The 18,518-nt window shown below is 43.3% G+C and overlaps 1 protein-coding gene across 1 annotated transcript in view; it reads left to right on the top strand.

The window, feature by feature from the left end:
• PIK3AP1 (phosphoinositide-3-kinase adaptor protein 1) overlaps nt 1-18,518 on the top strand; it is a 46,078-nt gene that overhangs the window by 13,790 nt on the left and 13,770 nt on the right. The window contains exons 3-8 of the mRNA XM_074593065.1: nt 8,433-8,581; nt 9,451-9,595; nt 11,152-11,294; nt 13,006-13,138; nt 13,877-14,073; nt 16,336-16,525. Coding sequence (XP_074449166.1) covers nt 8,433-8,581; nt 9,451-9,595; nt 11,152-11,294; nt 13,006-13,138; nt 13,877-14,073; nt 16,336-16,525 — 957 coding nt within the window. The remainder of the gene's footprint in view (nt 1-8,432; nt 8,582-9,450; nt 9,596-11,151; nt 11,295-13,005; nt 13,139-13,876; nt 14,074-16,335; nt 16,526-18,518) is intronic.

Raw genomic sequence — 18,518 nt, 5'->3', positions numbered from 1 at the left:
ATACCTGTTTAAAATAAGAGCCCAGTGACCATCACTGATGGCTTCTTCCAAGTTTGGACAGCTGAAGTTATTTCTGTAAAACCTTTGCAGAAGTGTGTGGCCAAACCAAAGATGCTTTACAGAGCAGGTCTGAAGAGATGTGTGGGGCAGACTTCATGTTGTTTCAAAGACCTTTGTTGTGTACTTGGACAGTTGTTTTGTTTCTAGGGTTGCATTTTGTAGGATTTTCATGGCTGTTTATTATTACCACAGAAAACTTTTGGACGCATTTTTCGAAAGTGGCTTGAGAATAACAGTGGATCTTGAGTTTCCCAAAGGGAAGTTTCATCAGTGGCAAAGGATAACCTTAGCATGGACTGCTGGAAAAGAGTGATCTGCCTTATTCTCCACCTTTCCTCTGGCTGGAGGACCTGGTGTGGCATTGGACTGCAAAGGTGGTATTCCAAGAGAGACTATTTGAAGGAGAGGGAGGGCAGGACTGCCTTTTCAGTAGTAATGTGGTCTTAGATCTGCTGAAGCCACTTGTAGAACCGCACCTTCATTCAAACAGTGATCTCCTGGTGCGATGTTTCCAAAGCAGCTACCCAGCTCTCTTAGGTGGAATTCTAGCTTTGTGGGCTTTTATGCAGGCAGTCTTTTCTGTCATGCAAGTGTTATGCATTGTGCTTAAACTGAAGCAAGGAGATACTGCGCAAGGAGATATAATTCATCAGCAAATTGGATATACATGTTTCTTGCACGTGGTTGCTCAGGAAAACTTGAATCAGTGGTGGATGTAATGTGATTCTTGGCACCCTTAAAAATCATCAGCTGTGCATACACTTCTTCGATATGCGTTGTCTCCTGGCACAGGTCGTTGAAGTGAACTATTCCAGCCCCTCTTTCTTGAAATTTTGGTCATATATACAGTGTCTGTTGTCTGGGCAGCCAGAACCCTGCATCTTCCTCAGAAGCTCTTTTCCATCTCTGTCCTGTGCACCCCAGCTAGTTCTTTAGGTTATACGCTTAATCCTGTCACAAATTGACCACTAGGCCTGTGAGACCCTCAGGCTAACTGAGAGCTCAGAGAGTTGAGTTGGCTTGCAGATTCTGAACCGTAATAATAGCCAGGCATGGTTTTAGCTTGAGGCAACCATAATATGGTACGTTTGCTTGAACCTTAGTGAAAGAACTGTAAGATAAATACACTTTGCATTTGTACCATGCTCTAGACATGGTCAGATAAACTATGTTATCTCTGTGTTATAAGGGGGACTCTGCATTTCACCCCTGAGCTGGCAGCTGCTCTCTTTGCAGCAGGTAGGAGTGAAATGTATAAATGTTCTTTCTCTTCCTGAAGTTCAGGGACTGGCAGCTTAGATTAAACCCCCCTTGTCAGCTGCTGAAGCAGAAATCCTGGTCCTGTGTCTCACTGACGCAGCCAAACACGTGCTCTTTTCCACTGGTTCTGCTGCGTGGGCCATAACCTCTGGTGAAAATAAAGACAAGAAGGGGAAACAGGAAGGGGAAAGAGGGCTGTGGTGGGTGCAGTTGTATTTTAAATCGGTATAGCTTTTTCTGTTGTGAACATCTGCCTCCAGACGAATGCACAGATATTCTTTTTTGATATTTTTTTTTTTCCTCAGCTCAGCAGACTCACTAAGCCAGGATAACTCTCTGGAGTGAGGTGTGTGTTTGAGCTGAAACAAAATCTTTTCTGGACGAGTGACAGCACTGTAGGGGCAGTGTTGGTACTCATGTGCTTTATTAGGTAATGGAAGAAGACGTTTCTTCTCCAGGACTGTGAATAGTCGTCTGATGAGGTTTCTAAGAGCAAAACGTGGCACAATCTCAGAACACTATTTTGAGGGACCTGTATTTGTGTAACATTTATCTCTTATTGGGGTTGGAGGAGAACCTACGCTGGATTCAGACTGCATGCTTTCCCTCAGGTCTTGCATGTTGCAGCTGTAAAGTCACTGTTATCTCAGGTGCATCCAGTTCTTTACAGTAAGGGTCCTGCTCTCAGGTCAGGGCTGCTAGTGAATGAAGAAGATCTCTAAGTTTGAAAGAGTTTTGCAGGAGGTCACAGATTTCCTCTTTAATTTGTGATAGGATTACTGAGTGTTGTCTTGTCATCCTGGAGAAATTGGTGAGTTCTGTGAAACTTGCCTGTGCTTAGATCTTTGTGGATGGCGCCTTTGTGTAACCTGCAGCATTACAGACCAAGAGTGTACCTTCCTGAGCTACTGAGGGAGACAGGGCTGCAGACCAGTGATCCCAAACTGAACTATAAAAGCCCATCCAGTAGTCATCTGCAGTCAAGGCAAAGGAGGCTGAAGAGCATTGCCGGGGCAGATGGTGTGTGGTAGGCAGTTTCCCAGCTGTTACCTGTGTGGCACTGTATCTGTGACAAGAATTCCCGTTGGCATGTCTCATCTGGGATTCCTACCTGTGCTTCTGCACATCAGGAAATGTCATGTGAGGTGTGACCGTTATGGGCATCAATCTGATCACAGTTGCTTCACAGCTGACTGTGCCTCCTCAGTCCCATTTTTCATCTGATGATGAGTGCCAGGAATAATGAAAAACTGAGTCCAGCCCAAGCAGCCAACTGGGAGTTACTGGCGACAGTGACATTTGTCCTTAAACTGGAATATTTGCACAGAAGGTACCTTTGATCCTGTGGGTTACCTTCCTGTTCTCTGTCAGTTTCCCATCTGCTTGAGGTTTTTATTTTACCACTCTTTTCTAGTGTCTGGTATTTTTTCATATTTTTTCTTCTTGCTTTCTCTTCTATGTCGTCTCCAGTCTTGTGGCTTTTCGGACTTTCCTTTCTTAACCTCACTGTTCTCAGAACTACGTGCTGAGTTTCCTGTTCCTGCAACCCAAGTATGGTAGTTATTGGCCACTTTCTCATCCCTACCTTCCAGTATTTACAAGAGTGACGTGGATCTGCCCTTGGCATTGTCAACAACTTCTGGTGACTCAGCTTTCTCAAAATCCTTTTCATTTCAAAGATGAAATTAAAAAAAAAAACAACAAAAAAACCAAACAACTTGGAAGCAGCATTTGGGAACACTGACCAAGAAAAGCGAACAGATTCACTCACTTGGGTTAAATTGTCATGAAGACCATGAAAGCCTCTTGCACTCCACTGCAAAGATATTTTTATCCTTTCAGTTATGTGTCTGTAGTTCTAAAATACAACAAAAGAAACACGTTCCTTGAAGTTTGGATGAGATGTGCTTTATAAAGAAACTGTGGACTCATGTATGTTTTTGAGTATTATGGATATATATTGTCCTAGTAGGTTACAAAGGTAAAAACTGTACCTTCTGGCTTCTTACAATTTGCTGAAACACTGGTCCTGTCCACAGGTCTCTTAATAAGCCAGTGGTTTTCATCATAAGGATACAGCTTACCTAAGAGATGCACAAGTGTGTGTGCATACTGGCCCAGGCAAAACTTGGCATAGTAAAATGCACAGGTGGTTTCTTTGATGGAAAATTAGAACTAGTTTATTGTAACCCCCAGCTTTACAGGACAAATGAAACGGGACCACTTTCTTTGTAGAAGTGAAAATGGACCTGTTGCAGCGAGTCCAGAGGAAGGCCATGAAGATGACCAGAGGGCTGGAGCACCTCTCCTATGAGGACAGGCTGAGAGAGTTGGGGTTGTTCAGCCTGGAGAAGAGAAGGCTCCAGGGAGACCTTGTAGCAGCCTTCCAGTACCTAAAGGGGGCCTATATGAGAGATGGACTCTTTATCAGGGAGTGCAGTGATAGGATGAGGGGTAACGGTTTTAAAGTGAAAGAGGGTAGATTTAGATTGGATATTGGGAAGAAATTCTTTACTCCGAGGGCAGTGAGACACTGGAACAGGTTGCCCAGGGAAGCTGTGGATGCCCCATCCCTGGAGGTGCTCAAGGCCAGGCTGGATGAGGCTTTGAGCAGCCTGGTCTAGTGGGAGGTGTCCCTGCCCATGGCAAGGGATTTGCAACTAGATGATCTTCAAGGTCCCTTCCAACTCTAATGGTTCTATGATTCTGTGATCTGGTTTTAGGTGCTGTGCTCATAGATGAGCTACTTGGGGTGAGGGGTTTGGAGAGGAGGGGCAGATGTCCCATACTTTATTTGTTCTATATGGACAGTTTTACAAAGTCTTACATTTTCCTGTGTTTTTTCTTCTCACCTGCTGCTTTTCTGCATGTTTCTCTCCTCTGTTGAAAGGGGGAAATGTTGCTATAGCACAACACAGTTTTGAGGGGGTTATCACAAGATGTTTCACTGCTGAGCATGTATCTCCTTGGTAGAGCAGGGGCTCTGAGGTTAGCATGATGAAAGATAACTGCCTGACTACTTTGTCAGTATGCTGCCTGCGTCTTGCAAATGCAGCTGGAGTTGCGCTGGGAGACTTAATGTCCTTGTTCACACTTGGAAAAGGAGGCTGTCCAGTTGCAAGCTTCAGGTGACAGCAGGAGCTCTCTTTGAGGGCCCTCCCGCTTCCTCTGGGTGTACTGAGGTGAAAGTCCGAGGCCTCGTGAAAGCTCGTTGTTTCGACTGGTTGATGGATGGAGTGGGAAGTGTTCACAGATGCCAGTGAGGAGGTAGTCCACACATACAGAACCTATAGGGACAAGCTGTTGCCCAGTCATGCCATTTGCGTGAATATCTGGATGACAGAGTGGTCTGGACAGGCTACTGACTCCTCCTGAGCATTTGCATGTCCTGTGGTGTAAAGGGCTGACTTCTGAGAAACCACAGCTGTTGGCTCCATGCTGATAGCCTGCCAGCTGAGCCAGGAGGAAATGGATGACAGAGCAAGCTGCGTGCACTGTACAGCAACAGGTCAAAATAACTGCTTCATATTAGTTTCTAAAGCTGCTAAATGGCTCATGAAGCATGTGGCCATGCCTGTGTTTTCCTTGGGCTTTTCCCAGGGGTGAGTTTCTGCAGGGCAGCTGTGCAGGGAGCCTGGCAGGACAGGCGAGGAGGGGCTGGCACAGGGCCGCTCTCTGTAGCTCAGCTGCTTGGCGCTTCCTGGAGGGGGGCACGCTCTTCAAGGGGAAATGTGGTTGGGTTTCTTGGACCGCATCTCCTCCCCTTGCTGCTATTCTCACAAGTATTTCACAGAAGACAGTCAGGCGTGGCCTGAGGTAGCCTTCATTTAAAAGGGAACAGAAAGGCCCTACAGTCAAGGGCAGAGCCGTTTATAACCACGAGCTGTTCACCTACGGCAGCTGCTCATGGAGAAGCTCAATTCAGGTATTTACTTTAACTTTCTAATGTGACTGTTATCTCCTCAGTGATGGCCTCTTTAGCCTGGGTGTCATTACAATGATATAATTGCTGAACCTGTATATGCAAACGTGTTGTCATTACTCAATTATCTTAGTGAGTGGGAAGCCTAATCTAATAATTCCTTTTAGAGCATGGATATTATTGAATGTAAGGGGATGGTTTCCTCTCCAATGCTTGCATGTTCACAAGTCAGTAGCACGTGACTAGAACTTGCAAGGTGACCATAGCGTCACTTCACTGCTTATGTGGGAAGTTGGTAATTTGCAATTTCAGAATTTTCTGAATGAAAAAACAGATGAATAATTCATACCCAAAACTCCAAGTGCCTGTTCCGTCAGCTGTTAATCCGATTACTGATTAACATTGCTTGCTTCTTCCCGTATTACCTAACAGATCTGTTCTTACATATGACCTCTGGGCAGTCAACTCTTTTACAAGAATGCGGAAGCGCAAGGCAGGATCAGGCAATGCCAGAACTTCTTTAAAAGCTCAAGTTATTCTTTATCTGCTGTTTGTTTCTAGTATCAAATAGACCGGGTGGCTTGCTCTCTCCTTGCTCCCCTCTAATCCTTGCTTACTGTAGATGATGTACCTAATATCCACAGCTTTAGGTTTCATTTTCCTCTGAAATGGACCATGTGTTGGGCAAGAGAGGTACAAATTACTGCACTAATGGTTCCATGTTGGAGTGGGGATGATGCCCTTTATATCAGGATGCTGGCAAGCGTCAGCTTGTGCATATGTTGGAGGAATATTAATGCTTTGCTGTAATTTGGTCATCATTGGCTCTCTCTTACCTGCGGTGAGCTTAGTCTTTCTGGTTTAGTCATATTGGAAATAACCAACAGAGACTACAGAGACACTGTTCTACTAACAGTTGCCTTTTCTCCTCCTCCACCCCCCCCCCCCCCAAAAAAAAAAAAGGTGTCTTGCTCTGCATATGCCGAAAGCCTGACATGCTGACATGACAGCTATCATGTAAGGGAAGGATGTGGGACCAGTGTTTTATTTTCTTCTGTGCAGCCGGGCAGCCTGGCACCCCCAGGTGGGAGTAGTCCACCTTTCCCTAAGAGACGGGTTCCCAAAACTGGGGTTTGGCTCTTGCAGCTGATGACATGGGCAGTATCAACTAAAATGCTGAGTTAAAGAATTTAAAACCTCTGTCCATCTTCTGTAATACTTAGTACCACTGTCTGAAAATCCAAAAGACCGCCTTCAGTACCTAGTCTTGTGTCAAAGTAGTTTCTTAGTCAAATCTGCAGATTTGTGTTGATGCAGTATTAAAATCTATTTGCTAAATTACATGTACTGTTCTAGGTTTGTTTAAGAAACGTCAATGTTGGTGGTGATGCCTCACTTGAACTTCACAGAGCTGCACATTTTTGGCTCTACTCTTTCTACAGCAAACGTTAAAGCAGCAATCTACTTGTACTCAACGCGAGTAGGCTTCCTTGCCATGTGGAGTTATTCACATACTTAAAGTTAAGCGTATGTGCACCACTGTTTGTGACAAAAATTTCAGCTGATTGATTCGCTAAAATTTTGTGGCTTAAAGCCTGTGTCCTGAAAGCAGTGTTGCCTTCATATAATTAATAAAATACCACTTAAATGTATAGAAAATATATTAAAAAAAATTGAAATGTGCATGACAAAGAATTTCAAATATCCTAAGTTTAAGTCCTTTTTAATAATAATAATAAAGTAGTCTAGATTTAAATTCCTGACTGATTTCTAGCTTCACTGTTTGAAACTAGCAGGACACGGAACTCCTAATAGATGCCTGCTTTAACGACTTGGGCTTTCTTCAGTTGTAGAAACTTGATGTACCAAGAGGTTGGGGGATTCTAGGTAAAACTTGGACTGTTGGCAGCTTCACCATAGGGATGCCACAGGTTAGTGTGGTTGATCACTTAGGTCTTTCTCATCAGGACTGAGCATTTTAAATAGGACATTTCTTACTAATATAAAAATTCTGCCAGTCCAAATCTGAGATTTTATCTAGTAAATAATTTGTACTGCTCTTTACAGATGTGTTTTACAGTAAGTAGTAAATAACAAATAAGAAATGTTGTCTTAAATCCTTGCCTGCTTCACAGTTTTCCAAGGTTTGAAAAATTTTGGCTGTGAGAGACAGAGTTTTAAGAATTCATGTTAGTCTTCTGACAAGGGGAAGTCAGTGACTTTCACTCCATGTTTTGGGAGACAGGAAAAAAGGTGTGAATCAAGATGTAGAAACTATATAAGAAAGTGCTTTCTACTAAGTAGATACAAAATCGTTAGTTGTTTCCTTTCTCTAGTTGGGAAAAGTATTTCCTGGCAGGGGCAGGAGAGCTGTAATCGATTTTAATTCTTGCAAGGTTTTTGTGGGTTTTTTTCAGCCACTGATATCAGTTCAGTTTGTTTGCTCTCCCATCAATTTCCATGCTGTTACTGGGAAACAGGAATGAGAATGCTGTTTTGTACACACAGATTGTGGGGTTACGTGCGTTTACTTCTACTCTTGGGTCTTTTTTGGTAGAGTACTGTTGTTCTCCAATGCAAAGGTTCTGCCATGTTTCAGTTTTACTCTTGTATAGATACAGGACCTTATAGTTCTTGCTTGAGGAACAGAATCCTTTCAGACTATGCTTCATGTTGTATTTTGTCAACACAATAATGAATTTGGGAGTTGGAATGAGCAGTATAAGCGGGATCCAGAAATGAAAGAAAAGTTGGTTTTCTTCATTTACTTTAGGAGCGAAAGACTGCTGCCCATCCTACAATGTACTAAGAGCACAGCTGAAGTCAGATGAATCCAGTTGCCAATCATTCTTATATTAGACATTGACATACTAATTTTCCTATCTAACATGAGAAGGACCTATCCATCTCAGCAAAGAGTGGCATTGTTATTTGTTTCATAAGCATATTCAGTGCTACTCCAGCACTTTTGTATCTTTGTGAATTTTCCCCAGCAATCCCCTTAAGGGAACTAAAGAGGAAGTTCTGTAGTTTCCCTTCATCTAGATCCCCTTTTCTGACCATTACTTTGAGAAGAACAGCAAGTTCCACCCCCCCACCTCCCTTGCTGTTTCTCAGGATGTATGTGTATGATACGCATTTTCACCAAAGCGGGGTGTGATCTAACAGGACTCCGTATGCTTTATTTTAGACTCAGGCTGCGACTCTGTGACTGATACGGAAACAGAAGACGAGAAGAACCCAGTTTACTCTGACAGACTTGCCATGAGTGAAGAACATGGATCATCCAAGAGCACTGGGGACCATCCAGTGGTGCAGCCTGACCGCATACGGTGTGGGGTACTGTATGTCCGCTCCTTGGGCTACATTCTTACTGTGGGCTGGTGCAATCCATTATGCTGCTCTGTAATGGTCGGCTTTACAGGCCTGGAAATTAGTTCCTAATTCCTTTTCTGTCACCTTCCCGCTCAGCCCACTGTCCTCAGTGTCTCTGTTTCATTAGCTCAGTTCTCTAGCCCCAGAAATAGCTTGGTAACATGCAGTGCCCAGTGTTGTCTAGGCTGCAATGTCACTTATTGACAGATAGTCTAATTAATATAGCAGCTTGTCTTGTGTGTTGTGAGGCAGGTTCACACTCTTGACTTCCCGTCTTCCATTCTGGTGAGAGTTAGAGGTAGCAAGTGGAGTGCGTGGTTGTAATGAACCAATTAAAGCCACAGCCTAAATGCAGTCTAATATGACAATTCTGGTGCATATCCTGCAAGTGACTCTGAAGAGCTTGGATCATGGCTTACTGTCTGAAAAACAGCATTTCTTGGTATAACATCCCCTCAGATGAAAAAAAGTCTAAGTTTCTTCCTTTGTTTCTGTATAGAATGGGGCTGTGCTGCTTGAGGGAAAAGATTGATAGAATTAAAACTAAATAATTTTGTAAATCTAGCTTTAATCAGTTTATAAATCTAGCTGATAAATCTGGAATTTTATCAGTTTACATGCATGTATTTATGCTGGTGCAAGCTGTAACAGAAGCCACCTGCCCAGTTACTCCATGACTGGAAGATGCTTCTGAAAACCATTCAGGACCGTGAAAATGACAGATGATAATTTATCTGTTAGTTGCAGTGACAATAAAATACCTCGAAAAGGGACTTAACAAAGTAAGTGTTCCTATGTTGCAAACCTGCATGTTGTAATACCTTTTCTCTTAGGTGCAGACAACAGTTTATATTATCATGAAATGTAAACTAGATGGTGAAGTGAAAACTGAAGTTGAGTTCTCTCCAGAGAATGCATCGTCTGTGCGTGTGCTGGCTGAGATGGAGAATGAGTACACAATCTCTGTGGAGGCTCCAAGTAAGCTGGGCTGAGTTTTCCCCCCACTCCTCCCTCCATTCCTTCCTCTCTATCTCAACCTGCCTGTCCTGAAAAGTGCCAGAGGGATAAGGGTAAAGGTTGATATGCAGGAAAACTTGAGGCCAGGAAATCTTGAACTTGCATTCTCATCTGTGATACTTTTGTGATAAGGAACTGAAATAGACTGCTGCCTGGGAGCTCTGTTTTCCCCTCAGCAGTGGCAGGGTTGAAGTGTGAAAACGCCTTACTGGGAGTTCTGAGCTCGCAGCTTGTAAAGCACTGTGAACTTATCTGCGTATTATAACCACCACCACCTTAGCACTGGCAGGGCACCAAGAGAAGGTAATTGCCAGTAAATAATTGCATGGCTATAACAGCATGTGCTTAATGTGCAATGATCGCTCTGTGATCAGAGCTGAAACTATTTATCCTGGCTTGCCTTTTAATTTAGGTATGTTTTGTCACTCTAGATATTTACATTTACAAAACTTTAGGTTGTCTAAACTTTAGGTTCACTAAACTTTAGGGGCAAGATTTCAGAGCCTTACAGATTGATAGTGCTTTCCCAGCGTGATTTTATTTAATCTACTTTGGCCTATTCTCTTGAAGAGTCATTGTGCCAGCCCTGAGAATAGAGACTAATAGTCATGTATAGCAACTCCTGTAAAGTCAGTGAGGTGGACTGATTGAAAGAAGGTGACCTCGCCTACATAAAAATGTTCAACTTAATCTGTCTCAAGTAAAGACTTGTATTTTAAACATGGACCTGGAAACTAACTTGAACTTTGAATTACAAACATGACCTTCACCTTGATGGAGTGTACAACTATCTAATCTCTGCAGTTGCAGTTTCTAACAGTAAGAGAAATATATTTTTAATTCCTTTCATGACTGTAACTATTTCATCATTTCCTGAGTCGTTAACAGCCGAGCATATATACAGGGAAAGATTAATTTCAGTGGGATTCAAAATATTTGTGTTTCAAAGAGAAAGTTCAGACCTATGAATGCACACTGGACAAAACATCAAGAAGCTCCCAAGGTAAGAGATAAATCCTGTCCATGAATAAAGTTGCAAAGCTAGAATTCTTTTAAGTTGATTTCATTCAGAGACTAGTGAGGCTGACAGGGGTCGCAGAATCCCTAGTAACTTTTCTGTTTTCTCCCCTGCTATTCCCCAGCTGTCATATTTTATGGCATGGTTTAGAGACTGATCCAGAGAAAGCCAGAGGTGGAGAGATTTGAGGCTTTCTAGTTTGATGTGGTGTATTGTTAACATCAGTGGTCAAGACTAGTGTTAGCAGAGGACCTAGCAGGTCACAGGTGATGTGCATGGACATGGCTATGAGAAGGTAATTCCAAAGTACTTTCCTACCTCATGTTCAGACCAACATCATCTCCTTTTTTTCGTGACTCTTCATGAATTCAATACAAGAGAAACTGTTCTGGTATCCAGCTGGCAGTATCTCCAAACTCCTCCTATCCTCAAGGTATTTGATGCAGACTTATTCTCACTGTTTGCTCTTAATGGTGCTTTCTTCTCTTTCTTTTCAAAGATTTAACCTCTGGGACCGTGCCTCTGCAGATATATTCAGGGGACTTGATGGTGGGAGAAACAAGCGTCACTTATCATACCGACATGGAGGAAATCAGCAGTCTGTTGGTTAATGCGGCCAACCCAGTACAGTTCATGTGCCAGGTAATGACACTAGCAAACAGCTGCTTTGGAAACCAGCTCTATCAGAGGCTACACAAGTGGACATAAACAAAAGCGCTTGCCATGAAGTAGCTCTTCTGCATTGAAGAAATACAAGTTTATTTTGGGATTTTAACATAATCTTAACATCCCCTTTTGTCAAAAGCATGGGTGCTTTTTCTGTCTCCGGAGCAAATAGCTGGCTTAGGTGCCTCAGGCTATCCAACTAACAAAAAAAAAAAGCAGTCAATCAACACTCACAGTTAGACCTTGATGACTTGAAAAGATTGGAATGACAGAACTCGATATAACAGAAAGTATCGTAAAGAAATAAATTGTTTGGAAATTTGTACCTAAGTGTTCTTGGAAAAGATGTGAGAAGGTAGCAAAGATTCATACTAGCTGAATGAAGTAGAGTAACATAAAATGATTTGTTTATTCATAGAATAACAGAATGGATTGGGTTGGAAGGAACCTTAAAGATCATCTAGTTCCAACCCTCCTGCCATAGTCAGGGACACCGTCCACTAGATCAGGTCACTCAAAGCCCGATCCAGCCTGGCCTTGAACACCTCCAGGGAGGGGGCATTCACAGCTTCTCTGGGCAACCTGTCCAGAGTCTCACTGCCCTCAGAGTAAAGAATTTCTTCCCAATATCTAATCTAAATCTACCTTCTTTTACTTTAAAACCATTACCCCTCAGCCTATCACTACACTTCCTTATAAAGAGTCCCTCCCTGTCTTTCCTGTAGATTTAGAGACAAGGATGTTGTGCAGGACAGTGTCAGATGCTTTGCACAGGTCAGACAGATGATGTCAGTTGCTCTTCCCTTACCCACCAACACTGTAACCCTATTGTAAGTGGCCACTAGATGCATCAGGCATGATTTACCCTTAGTGAAGCCACGCTGGCTGTCGCCTCCTTATTTTCTATATGCCTTCATATAGTTTCCAGAAGGATCTGCTCCATGATCTTGCCTGACAGAGGTGATTCTTAGCATGTATTTCTTTAAAGCCACTCCTGAGTTCTCATATTTAGCACAGTTGGGATACCTGAATGCTATCAGAGGGGTAAAGCGTGCACAAGCAGTTCTCCAGGTGTCTTGTCTTTGCTGCCTGCCTGCATGTAGCAGAAACCTACAGAGTAATGTTAGTCACCAGCATACCTGGGGCAGGGGGGACTGTCTTTCCCTTTCTTTTTGGTTCAAGTTGTGGACCAGTTAGTACTGGTCTGTGCCTCTGACTGGGGAATAGGCATGCTTCACAGTCTTTGGCTAAGAACCAGTCCATAAGCCAAACCCAGAGTGTACACCAAAGCAATTCAAAATGGAATAGCTCACACCTAGAGCAAGAGTGACACTTCATTGGAACAGTTTCCGTAGTAAGATTATACCTGTCAAGGAAGTAGGAATTAACAGTTTTCTGTGCTTCCAGTTGCATGAGTGACTTTCTCATTGTACTCTGTCTTCTCGTGGAGCATATGGTTCTCATCTGCTCATATTAATGATACTCTGTTTCTGGCCCAGGAAAGTATTCATGTTCTTTGCTTGACCTGAACATTGCTACCTTTTTGCTAACATTGTTTCTGCCTACGGTTCTCTGATACATGCTAAATAAAAAAACACCTTATAAATCTCATCTTAACTTAAGGTTAATTCACCTTAACTGAATGTCCAAACTCTCCCAAACAAAATCACTTTCCACTGTTATCTAGGCCTTTAAAATCGTGCCATACAGCATAGAAGCACTGGACAAACTGTTGACTGAGTCACTGAAGAAGAACATTCCTGCCAGTGGCTTGCACCTGTTTGGAATCAACCAGCTGGAAGAAGAAGATATGACAACAAGTAGGTTAAAAGATTTTTGGTTTTGTTTTAAACTTCATCTGTATCAGTTGTTTCACCTTGGAGCACCTTAACACTGCAGTGTGTGGTACCTGCACAGGTTGTCTCAAAAATCTTGGATCTCATCCAGGAAGCTAAATTTCTGATGAAGCCTGTGGAAGGGGGATTGTCATCTAGGCTGGATGATCCTTTTTTTAATTACGTGGATCAATCTCACTTCCTTGCACTGTGACAGATGCAGCTATGTAGACAGTGTCAAACACAACCAACGTGAAACGATGATGCTCCCCAAAATGTCTCCCATATTTTCTCCCTTGTTCTTCTCCCAGTTCCATGTGGTATTTCTTCCCAGCTCCGTCCTTTTCCCCCAACCCCATGACTCTACTCTAAGGTGCACAGTGGGCACTCAGCAGTTGGTGTGGCACCATGACATGACTTCCTTACAGCAGATGTATCCTGCTGGAATGATGATCTAGGAGGTCCTTGCAAAACTGATTCTACATAAGTTAAGGTGTTACAGTGCCAGATTCCCCACTAAAGGTCATAGGACTCAAGCCTGGAGGTGCACTAGGTGCCTCAGTTAATTTGCGCAGTTAGCTCCATTTTGAAACAGTATATATACTTCTCAGGGTTTTCACACCTGCTTTGGTCTGTACGTTTGCTATAAATTTTGTGTCTCACCTGCTAGCTCTGTTGCTGCTAGAGAGAAACTTGGATTCTAATAGGCTCCTGTTCTCACAGATCAGAGGGATGAGGAGTTGCCAACACTGCTTCACTTTTCTGCAAGATATGGGCTGAAGAACCTCACTGCCTTGCTGCTTACGTGTCCTGGAGCACTGCAGGCCTACAGTGTAGCCAACAAATACGGCCACTATCCAAACACCATAGCAGAAAAGCATGGCTTTAAGGACCTTCGCCAATTCATTGATGAATACGTGGTAAGAGGGAGCAGCAGTCCTTCTACATTGTCCCACAGCAGGTGTGGGCAGTAGTGCCAAGCTTGGTGTTGGGGGAGCAGGAGTGATGTGGTAATAAAGGGCGCAATGCGGAGTGGTAGGGTGTAGAAGACAGACATCCAGCCACACTGAAAGCTTGCAGGCTGGAGGGTTGGGTGCATCTCTGGAGCTGGGGAAGTTTTGGGGCTTTTGCACACAGCAAATAAGATGGAAGCAGAGACCGCCATGCTGGATTTCCTTATCATCCATCCATCCATCTAATGGAGTTTCTGCAGGGATGTGGCCTGTGCCTAGTGTACTCTTCTAACCTCTGATCTTGGTAAAGCTGCAGCCCCTTCATCCCATTACTTTAGGGAGTAATACGGGAACAGAATATGTTTGAGAAGCTGCAGTCTGAGGTGCTTTATGACTGCATCGCTTATTAGCTCATTCATAGTTTATCTGTGTAGTCTGCCTGCTCCACTTGAAATTCATTTCTTCCTGCATTAAGATGATGTCCGTTCCCTGCTTGGTCTCTCTGGGAGCCCAGTTCACAATTCAGTTCTCTTTGCACTAACCCTGTCCCCAGAAAAAAGCACTCTGACTTTTCCGGATTATGACACAGACCTGACCGCAGCTGCACCAGGCAATTGTTTCTGTGCTTGTGCATGGGGTTTATCCTTTCTTTTCCATTTCAGTTGTTTCCAGCCTTTGTGCTTCAAAATAACAAGCAGCTCCTTGACTCAGATCACATGAATTCTTCAGCAGATTTTATTTGCCTTTGCTTTCAGTTGAAAAGTTGTGTGTAATTGTGCCTAGTAGTTGTCTGAATGGTGGGTGGTAGATCTGTCAGCTTTAGTGTGGTTCTGCCAGCCAATTGCAGTAGTGTTTAAGCCCTATTTAGGAGGCATGGGTGGTTCTTAGACTTGGGGCTTGCTTCTTCACATAAGCATGAATTTAGGATTGTACATTAGAGCTAAATAAAGGTCATTCCCTGTTCTCAGAGCAGGAGGGCTGCAGAAACTGTAAATTGTGTGATTAAAATCTCTGCATTGGGGTAAGTTAAAAATGTTTAGGAAGTCCTTCCAACTTCTTACTGTAGTACCGTGCTCCTCCCGTGTCCTCCTCTCCACCAGCACAATGACAGAGCTGTGTTGAGTGGGTCCTGCTTACTGACCATCAAGCTATATGTGCAGCTTAGTACCAGAGCACAAAAATGATCTGCACCAGCGTGTCCGCTGCAAGGTAGCTACTAGAAGCACTATGGATTTAGTAGCAGTACCAGAGTGGATATCTGAAAATACCAATAAACCCCTCACCTAATTTTCTCTCTAGCGAAAGTTGCTCTGCACCTTCCTAAAGCATCGTGTGAGCTACCTGCCTGACACATTTTGACTGTGGAGGGAAGCATGTGTAGACAGTTTTGACACACGTCCTGTGGATTGAAGGCCCATGAGGTGGCAGTTACGGATGGAAGAATATCTTGTAGTACTGCAACTAGTTAAGATGGCTGTGCTTGTGACACAGTTGGAACTTGGGGAGGAGGCTAGGATGAAGCTTTAGATTTTGTACCCTTGCGTGCTTTGGTAAAGACCTCCATGGTTTGGTGATCTGCACTGCCCTCCCTCCACACCCAGCCCACGTTACAAATATGTGGGAAAGGGTTCTGCTGTCCTGTGAATCGAAAGTTGCCTGTGTTACATGAACAGCTGCCTGCTGTGAGGTTTCCTGTTAATCTCACAGAAAAGGGTCTGTGTACTCCCACTCTGGGTGTTACGTGCTGGTGCTAACGCCAAGAAACTGAAACTGAATCTACACCAAAGCTAAAACTGCTTTCTTGAAAGTGCTCCGCATGTGGCATGCTTTCCCCCTTATGGTCAGCTACGCTTATCTGAAAATAGCCTTTGACAAGCGTTTGTATTTTTAGAATGAGCTTTGCTTATATTCTAGGAGTTTGCAAACATCAGGTAGGATGTGAAATTGAGGAGATGAGAGGCTGTAATGGCTATTCAGAATATGTTGGCATCAACTTGTTTCACCTTCGTTGTGTCTTATTACAACATAGATCTTGAAGGCTAGGCCTGCACATCTGTAGTGGGGATTTAATTCCTTTGAGAAGCCTTAGTTTTTGCAAATAGGCTACATTTAGAAGGTTTTTTCCATGAGCAGTGGGAGAGTAAGATATCTTTTGCTTGCTTTAATTCTCCAGATTCTTTATTTAAGTGAGACTTGAACATATTTTTTTTTGCCCTCCTTCCTCTCCAGGAAACTGCAGATATGCTGAAGACCCACATTAAGGAAGAGCTGATGCAAGGCGAGGAGGATGAGTCTGTTTATGAGTCCATGGCTCATTTGTCCACTGACCTGTTAATGAAATGTTCCTTGAATCCTGGCTCCGATGAAGAGCTTTATGAATCCATGGCTGGATTTGTCCCTGGTGCCTCAGAAGATCTCTGTATGTATATTCGTAGAATCACAGAATTGTAGGATAGTTTAGGTTGTAAGAGACCTATAAAGGTCATCTAGTCCAACTCCCCTGCAGTGAGCAGAGACTTTTTCAATTAATCACGTTGCTCAGAGCCCCCATCCAAGAGGGCTAAGCTGGTCTGTCTCTGTTATACATAGTAGCGCCTCAGTTGAGTTTTAGAGTAAGGGCTGGTTATAGCTTTTCTGCTTTCGCAACAAGGAAACCACGCTCCAGTTCTGATGTTAGCTGGCTGATAAAATTGCTCTAAACCTTTCTCGGATTGCCAGTGTACAAGATCAAGAGCTGTTTCCTCCATGTTTTGAGGATGAACTGAACCCTGAGCAAGTGAGTTAGCATTTGGAAGAGACCAAATTTTTTGCCATGTCCTGCTTCTCCCTCTTGAGACCCAGGGAGGTAGGGACACTCTGACTCACAGACACTGGTGGAAAAGAACACTATGTAAGATGTGATCTTACTGGCAACTGGGAAACTGAAAAGCAAGTGCTGAGTTTCTACCTCAACAGCTTGAGAACAAAAGAAAATGAATACCTTGAAATACGTGTACTGTAAAGATTATAGTTGAAAAATCGTTATTCTAATCCACTTGGTTTATTGCTAAAAACACAGAGCTAATTCTGATAAATATGCAGATATTTAACTTCTTCACCATTCCTTTAATATTCAGTGAGGCCAATTGCAAATATCAAGTTGAGTACCTATGTTAAGCACTTACTGAGCTGCCTATTTGGTCTGGCTTCATCCCACTGATATATTTTATGATTCCCATGATGAGCAGAGGATCTAGCTTATTGTAGATTGAGTACCTGCATAAGGAGTTCTAGTGTTTCTGCAGTTTTAAGTGTGCTGCTTCAGTGGAAAAGCTTTCTTACTGAAACACTTCTGCATATAGACTATATCTGTCCTGGGCTGGTTTTCTCCTCTTTCATATGATTTTATATGATCTGATCCTCTTTTATATGTTTCTCCTCTTTTTAAATGATGTTATAAAACACATTTTCATTGATTATGGAGTCCAGAAGACTTGGTCAGATCTCTGCCTGAAATCATAAACTCTCCTCTGCAGTTTTGTTTGACTGCTGCAAGGATAGTTTTGCTACCAAACCCAGGATTATTCTGCCTTCAGGTGGAGATAAGCAGTAAGGCTGGTTGGACTCCTTAGGAATAAAGCCGCTGCTGTTCACAGTGATGGGAGTGAGAGTTTCTAGACATTTGAAACTCTGCCCGCAATCAGCGCACCTCTGAATGGGGCTGATTGACCAACTCTGTGGAGGGGTAAAAACATGCTGAAAACCACTAAGCTCAGCTTGTCGTCTTTGACCCCTGAAACATCCAGATCTCCCCGAAACTATGCAGGGGGTATTGATGCAAATCAAGCTCCCTGTAATTTACCACTTTTGAACTGGACTCTGAAAATATTTTCATATTGGTTCAGATTTAGATCAGTGTTGCTTCCTGTCAAGAAAACCATTTGCCAGCTCTGCAGACTGTTGGTGGAAGAACTAATTGTTTTAAGGTGTCTGTTTCTTTTTCGCTGCTGAAGATCACCACCTCCCTCAGTGTGCTCAGTTGCTTGCATCCATGTCTTCTTGCCTGTTTCTGTCAAACAAGCCACATTAAGTTAAACAGTTCAAGTACATAGGTTTTACTGCCCTCACTTACTCTGATTGACAGATCTCAGGAGGAGTTTGGCTGGTGTTTTGGATGAATACACAAAACGGAGCTTGCTTGGCTGACAGGCATGGAGATGGAGAGCTAGGAAAAGTTGCCATGGGATGGGAAGGGTTGGGCATTTGCAGTCTAACTCAGGGTGCTTTCCCTAAGCCTTCTCAGTAGCAAAGGCCCAACGGGCATTTGTCCTTTAGGGGGAGCTTTTGCAAGCACAGCCACATCAGCAGGGTGGCAGAGGTCTCTGGGAACAGCCCCAGAAAGTTCTGGTGTGCAAAAGCACTGCAGGCTCTGC

The sequence above is a fragment of the Larus michahellis genome, chromosome 6, assembly GCF_964199755.1.
Source record: "Larus michahellis chromosome 6, bLarMic1.1, whole genome shotgun sequence".
Classification (NCBI taxonomy): domain Eukaryota; kingdom Metazoa; phylum Chordata; class Aves; order Charadriiformes; family Laridae; genus Larus; species Larus michahellis.
The sequence above is the reverse complement of the archived record's forward strand: the minus strand, read 5'-3'. Positions and strand labels throughout refer to the sequence as shown.